Source organism: Colletotrichum abscissum, assembly GCF_030869225.1.
Source record: "Colletotrichum abscissum strain IMI 504890 chromosome Unknown Scaffold_167.1, whole genome shotgun sequence".
Lineage (NCBI taxonomy): Eukaryota > Fungi > Ascomycota > Sordariomycetes > Glomerellales > Glomerellaceae > Colletotrichum > Colletotrichum abscissum.
In genome coordinates, this window is record NW_026850062.1 from 543 (window position 1) to 8,296 (window position 7,754).

At 49.9% G+C, this 7,754-nt stretch overlaps 3 protein-coding genes across 3 annotated transcripts; 1 reads left to right on the forward strand and 2 right to left on the reverse strand.

The window, feature by feature from the left end:
- Positions 1–616: 616 nt before the first annotated feature.
- Positions 617–1,042, reverse strand: CABS01_16822 (MAP kinase kinase skh1/pek1; the record flags this gene model as incomplete). Its single annotated transcript, XM_060550151.1, has 1 exon — positions 617–1,042. The coding sequence occupies one exon, from the start codon at positions 1,040–1,042 to the stop codon at positions 617–619; it is 426 nt and encodes a 141-aa protein (XP_060402852.1).
- A 2,224-nt stretch (positions 1,043–3,266) lies between these two features.
- Positions 3,267–6,955, reverse strand: CABS01_16823 (uncharacterized protein; the record flags this gene model as incomplete). Its single annotated transcript, XM_060550152.1, has 7 exons — positions 3,267–4,300; positions 4,673–4,713; positions 5,143–5,317; positions 5,366–5,554; positions 5,760–6,033; positions 6,681–6,705; positions 6,822–6,955. The coding sequence occupies 7 exons, from the start codon at positions 6,953–6,955 to the stop codon at positions 3,267–3,269; spliced, it is 1,872 nt and encodes a 623-aa protein (XP_060402853.1).
- Positions 6,517–7,750, forward strand: CABS01_16824 (uncharacterized protein; the record flags this gene model as incomplete). The annotated part of the gene is made up of 3 exons (XM_060550153.1): positions 6,517–6,592; positions 6,640–7,334; positions 7,391–7,750. Coding segments are annotated over 3 exons (1,131 nt in total), but the record flags the coding sequence as incomplete, so codon positions are not given.
- Between the last annotated feature and the right edge of the window lie 4 nt (positions 7,751–7,754).

Here is a 7,754-nt window from a genome sequence, read left to right on the forward strand (position 1 = left end):
CGATGGCTTCAACACTCCCTTGAGTGGTTGCTCCGAAGTGTTTATGCCCTCAGTCCTGGGCCAATAAAACCGTAGGACGAGTGAAAGGAGTTCCACCTAATCCCAGCAGACTCACATAGATGGTCAGCTACTAGATTGACCATTGTATTCGATTCTATTTCGATCTTTCTGAGCTAAAAGCTCTGATTGAGTGCAGGTGCCTAGTTTTCCATGGTCGGGACGTTGAGATGAGCTAAGAGACAGCCAGTCTTTGACTTACCCGGGCAATGGGTGAACAACTGGCCAACGCATCTTTGGTGAGTCTCATGGATGGATGGACGGAGGGGCCTGATAACTAGGACATCTTCTCTCTGATATGCCTACTTTTGTTTGATTTCACATTACTCTTTTGTCCGCGAGGGAAGAATTTTGACAAGTGTGATGAATTCGAATTCAGTGAGTGTTAGACAGCTAGGTGTATTGCAACAATCCTCTCGGTGGCACTTGGAACGCGTCGACAATCGGCTTGGACCGAATTCGCAGACTTCGCTCCGGCTGTAACATCCGAGACACGGGTCTCTCGATAAGGTCGTCATGATGCAGCGTCTTTCTGGTTCGTCGATAATTTTGAGCCATGCTATCGTCTGTCCCCGAGCATCACCTCCTTTGTTCTACCACAGCGCGGATAAGCCAACCTTTCGTCGTTTTCTCCGGAAGGGGTAATCGTCCTAATACGAAGAGCATAGTGACCCCTAGTGCCCATATATCCCCCAAGCGCGTCTCGATGCCGTTCCGTTATTAGGTCAGGCGGGACATACCATGGAGTACCTCCCGTCATCGTCTGTTCATCAGCGTTTGTGGCTAGCCCGAAATTTATCAACGTGACACCGCGGGAAGGCGAATAGGTGATGTTTGCCGGCTCAATGTCGTTATGGTGAGCCTTCTTGTTGTGGAGATACCTCAGGGTAGATGAAGACTGCCAAAATATTGCGTGGACATCGGTTGGTGTGAAAGATGATGGTTTGCGGTGACCCGGGCTTGAGGGAAGATGCGGGAGAATCATCAAGCCTAGACGGCCGTCAAAGGCCAGTATTAATACCATGTTTGGCTGCTGGCCATTAGACAAGTCTGCGAGCAAACTACCTTGTGGAGTTCGGCGATGGCGTGAAACTTACATGGTGTAAACACTGTAGGAAAAGCGCTTGTCTTTTCCAATTCATCGCACTTCTCATCAAGCCGTGGCTTTTGTCGGCATGAACTTGTCCACGTCAGCCACGCGGTACCCTGAAGCTCCTAGCGGCAAACGATGTAAAGGCCGGCTGACGAAGGCTCGGCGATTTGACAAAGTCGACCAAGCGTATAGGTGGCCGGGTTGCCGGCACCCGATTTCTGTGATCACTATGGAGTACTACGACTTTCTCAGACTGCTCTGTGATGACAGTAGCCATTTCCTCGTCTCGGAGTCTAAGAAGTGATGCACTATCCGTTCTGTGTTTCTTGGCCACTGTCTCGAAAAGCCACGGCGAACTACCTTGGGAGAAACGAGAAGTAGACGAGGTGTTGCGTGGTCTTGTCGGTTTGAGAGTCCACCGAGATCCTCCACAGCTTTGGTCCCACTGTTCGGGTCTGATCGTTCCACAGACGTATCATTTCCTCTGTCTAAGCCCGAGAGGCAGACATCCACGTACGACTTATCGACCAAAAGACAAGGCATCCTCAACGGAAGTGGAATGATCCTCACAATGGAGTTGGAGTAACATCGGGCGGGTTGTCGGCGGGTTGTCGGCGAATTGCAAGATCGGCCATAGAAGGGTTGATAATGAGCATAACCCATGCTCTCCGGTCGCTAGACTACACCAAACACGTTCCCGCCACCAATAGTGTGTGGAAGGGAACCGGCAGTAGATTCGGTGTCGACTAGCAGGCAAGCGAGGGGGAAAAGAAAGCGAGCATTCGGTAATGATGCGAGATGCACATTTTTTAATAAATGTTGACCAGGTCATCGACATGGAGGGTGGCGGGCGTTAGCGATGTAGACGCAACCGCGGCGAAGGTTTGCTCAAACGATCGGCCTTCGGTTGCTATAATTCTATAATTTGCTCTAAACGGTGCTGCCACCCTGCCGGATCGCTGAAATCCTGCACTGGCTTTTCAACGTGTGCGAACTTGCTGGGGAGGGTCGAAATATCAACTCCTCAAGCGAAAGACTGTGTTGTCCCTCAAATACAGTAGGCTAAGGGGATGAGTATCGTTCAAGTAGCACGCTTTCATGGGTACATGAGACTTCGTATTGAACTGGGGCACGGCGCCTAATGGGCGCGGACGTCGGCGCCTAGACCCGCCTCGTCCATTGTTGCCGATCTTGGCATTCTACTCGAACCCGGGATCCCACTTCTCACCACTCACGCAAAGCACAGTTTGCAATTCAACAAACGCTTTCTCCTTTTTCGCCCGACCTTCACCACAGCCTATGTTGTCCACAAACCACGCCGACTCACCGTAGTGGGCGCTCGTGTCGACATTGCACATACTTTCTTCCCCACCCGCCGTCGTATCGGCCGACTACCTTACCGGATGGCCGCCCGCCCGCCCGATTGATAATTGAGACGAATTGCCGCAAATTTTCCGCCTCGTCGCCGCCGAAGACGACCGATCTAATGAAACCAGAATGAATACGTCGATTCAGGCCTGAGCTTCGCGATCTCGATTTCGTGCTGATTAAGCGGTGTGCGAAGTACGACACCATGACCGGCCCTGTCCTAGGCCGTAAGAGGATTCATCGATTCGGCAAGGGAAGTTTCAGACCGGTCTGGTAATCTTCAGGATCTTGGAGACTGTATCGCTTTGCTGCATGAAACGCGCTGTAAAGATTGCTTCGAAAGAGCAGTAATGGGGACGACGAGCAACGTCGCTGCTGAAGCGGAAGCGCATGCGAAAGTTTTGAGTTTTCATCGCACCTGGTCCGGAATTTCCAAAGGGATCAGTTTTGGAGAGAAAAAGAGATGTTATACTGGGGTCATCGAGCATTTCATGGAATATAACGGTGTATTGGTTTAGCTGACCAGCCCAATGTGCCTGCTGATAACATAATAGTAGGAGCTATAAGAGATGACAGATAGAATTGTTGCTCGGGGGTATCGGCCCCGTAGCGATATCATGTAACCATGGAGACCCGAGTGTTGAATCTCGGCCTCTTTGCCTCGTCCACGCCCCATCGAAATTCAGGAAATGGAAGGAAAAGACAGAAATGCGACTGAGACATGCGCCCCTAGAAGTAACTATCAAGGTCATGGCCACTGATAAGCTCTGAAGAATAGCTTGAAACTGTTACTGTACCATTGGTAACACTGTCGGTTGCTTTCGTCGCGAGCACTCGTCCACTGATCCCTTTTCGTTCTGAACGACCTTCCTTCGTGATTGAAGACGATGTAAGTCCCTTTCTTTCCCCTTTCGACGGAAAGTTGGACCTCGTTGTAAATCGTGAGACTGCTTGAGGCTTGAGCTTGAGTCTGGGAGCTTTGACCATGGTAGCTGTCATCGGCTTGTTCTTGTCCAAAAGTTGGCGTTTCGGACATTTCGCTGGTTTCCTCCTCGAAACCTTCATTATCAGCCTGCATCGCCGATGGCAGCTCGAGATCCTCTGCAGCTTGTGGGATAGATGCCGCATTGAATTCCTCTTGTTGCAGAAGTAGAGCTGCCATGTCTTCCGAGTGCTTCTCTTCCAACGCCAATTGCATCTTTTCATGCTTCCGGTCCCACTCGAAATTCGCCTTCAGATCGAACTGGAACTCGAAATGGCTTAGATCAAGCTCTGGCTCGTTTTTGACAAGACTTCCGAGTCTGTGCCATTGGTATTGTCCAAAGGATGTACAAATGTCAATGTACTGGTGAGGGTCCCCTCGTGTATCAGCACCGAAGAGTGGTTCGAGTCGACATGTCGGCTTTCGGATAATCCAGGTTCGGAACGTCGTTGCTCTGGTAGTTTGACAGTAAACAGCGTTGGTGCGATCTTTGTTCATAGCCAGCAATGCTTTTGTCTCGACATCATTTTCCGCTTGTGCGATGTCTGCTGGGCCAACCCCTAGCTTCTTGTCCTCCCCTGTCACCACTTTGCGCAGCCGACCATGAGGCGTCAATTCCGACACAACCCTGTCAATTTTCAGATTTGAATAATCCGGATAGATTTCCTGGCCGACGAAGAATCCTTGCCTCTCTGGAAACATCTGTCGACACTCGAATGCCCAAAATGAGTTGGTATGACCTTCGCGATCATCTTCATAGATTGTGGTGTAGAGATTTTTCCTGATCTCGTGTGTTCGGTCTGCTTCAAAGAAAGCCATTTCTGAGTATAATATATCAAGATAAAACAGTTGCAGACTCAGGAACGCTTCTGTAACAGGCACGATTGTATTTTATAGACACTTTTGATTTCTTTCCTTTTCCCTTTCCCTTTCCCTTTCCCTTTCCCTTTCCCTTTCCCTTTCCCTTTTCCTTTCCGCTTTCCTCTTCCTCCCCGTTTCCTTTACTTTCCTTTCACTTTCCCTTTCCGGGCGTTTCAAGCCCAAAGCTCCACATCCACCTTCAGGCGTGCCTTACCACATAGGGGATTCACTTTTGGAGCATGTTTTCTCTCCTTCAAAACCACTTTCGGCGGTCTGGTAAATTTCTACATCTCACATCCCTCAATACTCACATCGCACCCCTGTCATCCATTCCGCAAATTTCGAGTTGGGTCTAGTGTACCATGAGACGCGAAATCTCCCTCCATGTCAACACCTCACTTGAGAATATCGTCACATTATGCGAGAAAGAGGTAAGTACCGAAGAAGAGCAATTCTCCTTGCTGCTTATCAGTTTCAATCAGGTCGGGAGCCCCTGCCAGCCGCCCGAATGGTGCGAACTTCAAAACCAAGACATCGACGCAACAGGAGAAGATGTCGTTGCCATCGTATTGGATGTAGTTTCCTCAAATGGGCAACTGCGTACCTTTAATGCGCAGAACCAAGAAGTGGAGATGTTTGTGGCAAAGGATTCTGCTCAAAATACGAGACGCGCTGTGATTCTACTACCAGGAAAGGATCTTAAATACACCTGTTTTGGAAAGTGCAAAATTGGAATCGTGCGGAAAGCTACGTAGACTATGATGGGTCAGAAATTGTATACATAATGTTTGGCCGCTTGGTGATCAGATCTCTCGCAACGCCGGCCGAGATCCTCACAGTGACAAATGGGGCTGCACTACTAAATGGCATGGTCAAAAAAATGTCTATGTCGCCGTTCGCAATGATTTTTATGCCGTCCATAGGCTCCAATTTATAGACGAGTCCACCCATGGGCCCTGCGTAATGTTAGAGACTGACGCGCCATGCAATTCAAAATGACACACCTTCTACGGGTGGGTACAAAAAATCGTGGTCGATCTCCTTAGCAATATCGTGATCGTGGTCTGCGTTTGGGAAGGCTTGGCCGTGACTTCGCTTGCGACCGCTAATCGCAGCTTCATCACGGATGTCAGCGAGGTTGCTTGCGACACGGCTATCAGACCCTGCAGCGGTAATGCATTGCGATACCGGGACTGTAACACCGACGTTGTGAATTTGTTCGTGATTCGACTCAACAACTGCAGTATGGGTACTGTCATCGGCTGATTTATGGGTTGGCGCATGGGTCGACGGCTGGTTTGAACTGTGCGTTGATTCGCAGCCCTCATCAATGGTGTGATCAGCTACGTCATGGCTCAGGTCAGTCGTAGCCGCGATGAATAAGGTGGAAGCACTTACCCGACGGCAAAAAGGCCCTAATCGTATGCTGGTGCTTTCCCTTCAGCTCTGCAATGAGGCTGTCAAAATCGGTGGGTGGACAGGTCTGACCCCACCAAGTGTTGAATCCAGCGACAAACGATGGGCCATCTGACTTGGCGAACGTGGTTGGAGCTAATCCAAAAGCACATAAGAACAGACCATTGAAGCCATGCGTCTTGTAGATGTCGAGCAGTGTTGTGCGCCTCTTGTGGTACCTTGTCTTGTCGACAGAGTTTTTGAAAACGGTCTGAAGCTGTATCAAATTGAGATTCTTTTGAAGATTGTTTTCTTGTTTGGGGGACAATTCTCGGGTCAATTTGCTTAGCTGGTCGCTCAAAGACGCGAGGAGCTGGGCCGAAAGTTGTGTCGCAGACGTGGAAGGTTCCATACCTGTGCAATTAGCGACGGACGACTTTGAGGAAGAAAGGAAGGGAAAGGAAGGGAAAGGAAGGGAAAGGAAGGGAAAGGAAGGGAAAGGAAGGGAAAGGAAGGGAAAGGAAGGGAAAGGAAGGGAAAGGAAGGGAAAGGAAGGGAAAGGAAGGGAAAGGAAAAGGGGAGTAAGGAAAAGTGGAGTATCTGTCGGGTGACCCCGATCCGGCTTTACATGCATGCATGACGTCTTCGGACCGGCAGAAAATCCGCGACGGTCATGAATACAACGAGGTGTCCCACATTCTGCTGAATCCCTGTTCTCATTTTGCACAAGTCATCAGCGTATACACGCCTCAAGACCCCAATGAAGTCTGTCTGTGTTCCGCAATCTTGTGGCCTTTGTCGATGCCAGATCGCCCTAGGCGACACAATCGTCGCCGGTAAGGTAGCTCTTTTATCTTCCGTATCATAGTTCTAATGGATCCAGTGCGGAGAGACGGCGCTGAGCGATCTCAGCCGTACTCATACAGTGTAGTAGGCTTCCTCGACAGCTCTCAAGAAATTGAGTATGTTCAGTGTCGCGGGAGATGCCAGCACGACGAGAAGAGGATTGGCTGTCACCTTGACTGCTACAGTTCCATATCCATTGAGACCTTTTCGCAGACCTACGAAGTGACTGCACCCGACTTCGAATCATCACAATTAGCGAACTGCCAGCGTTCCCGCTGGTTACGGTCCTGGCTCGCCTCGATAATCAGAAGGGCGACGCACTCCCGCCTTCCTTTGGAAGTCTGCAGCGACATCGCAGTTCGGGCTCTTGATCAACAGACCAGCCGTCGAATGGCTGTTTGGTATGCCGAGAGAAAGTGCGGTGAGTTCGCGAGAAACGTATCACAAGTCGCCCTTTCAAAGAAAATATATGTTCGATACGCATACTTCGAGGGCACCCGATACATTGCGCGATTGACAAATGCAGCCACCAACAATAGAGATATACTGGTGTTTGATCCACTGTCGCAGACACCAGCTGCAATGTTGTACGTTTCTAGTGATCACCTTGGCATTCGACAGTTGTTATTTGTCAATTCGTCAAGCAAACCTGCGATCATCCAAGAGCCGGATGTCTGGTGGAAAACAATATGCCTTGGCAGTCTGGGCAGGTTCATTCGAACCCGAGGCGATGTGCGCAAGCATTCGGGATAAGGAAATTCTTGACAGTATCTAACTTGGGTGGCTAGGGCTCGAAAATGCGTGTACTTGCAGGCGAGAGCTTGCAATTACCACAAGTTGCCTGGGGCTTACCTCAAGCAGTGTATAAACACCTTCGCCTAGAACCCCTTTGCAACGCCGAATCAACCTATCGCATGTCGGTAGTGCCATGCAACCATCCTCCTACCACGGCCTATTCGCTTTGCTGGAACCAAAGTATTTTGACACTGCACGCACACACTACCGGCGAAAATTTCGACTTCTATCATGAGCTGAGAACCATGGACGAATCTGCTCTATGGTTCTATATGCCACTTCGCGTGGATGAAGTGGTGACAGAAATCTGGAAGTGTGATGGTTCTCTTCGCAGCGCAATCGCTTTGTTGGTACGTC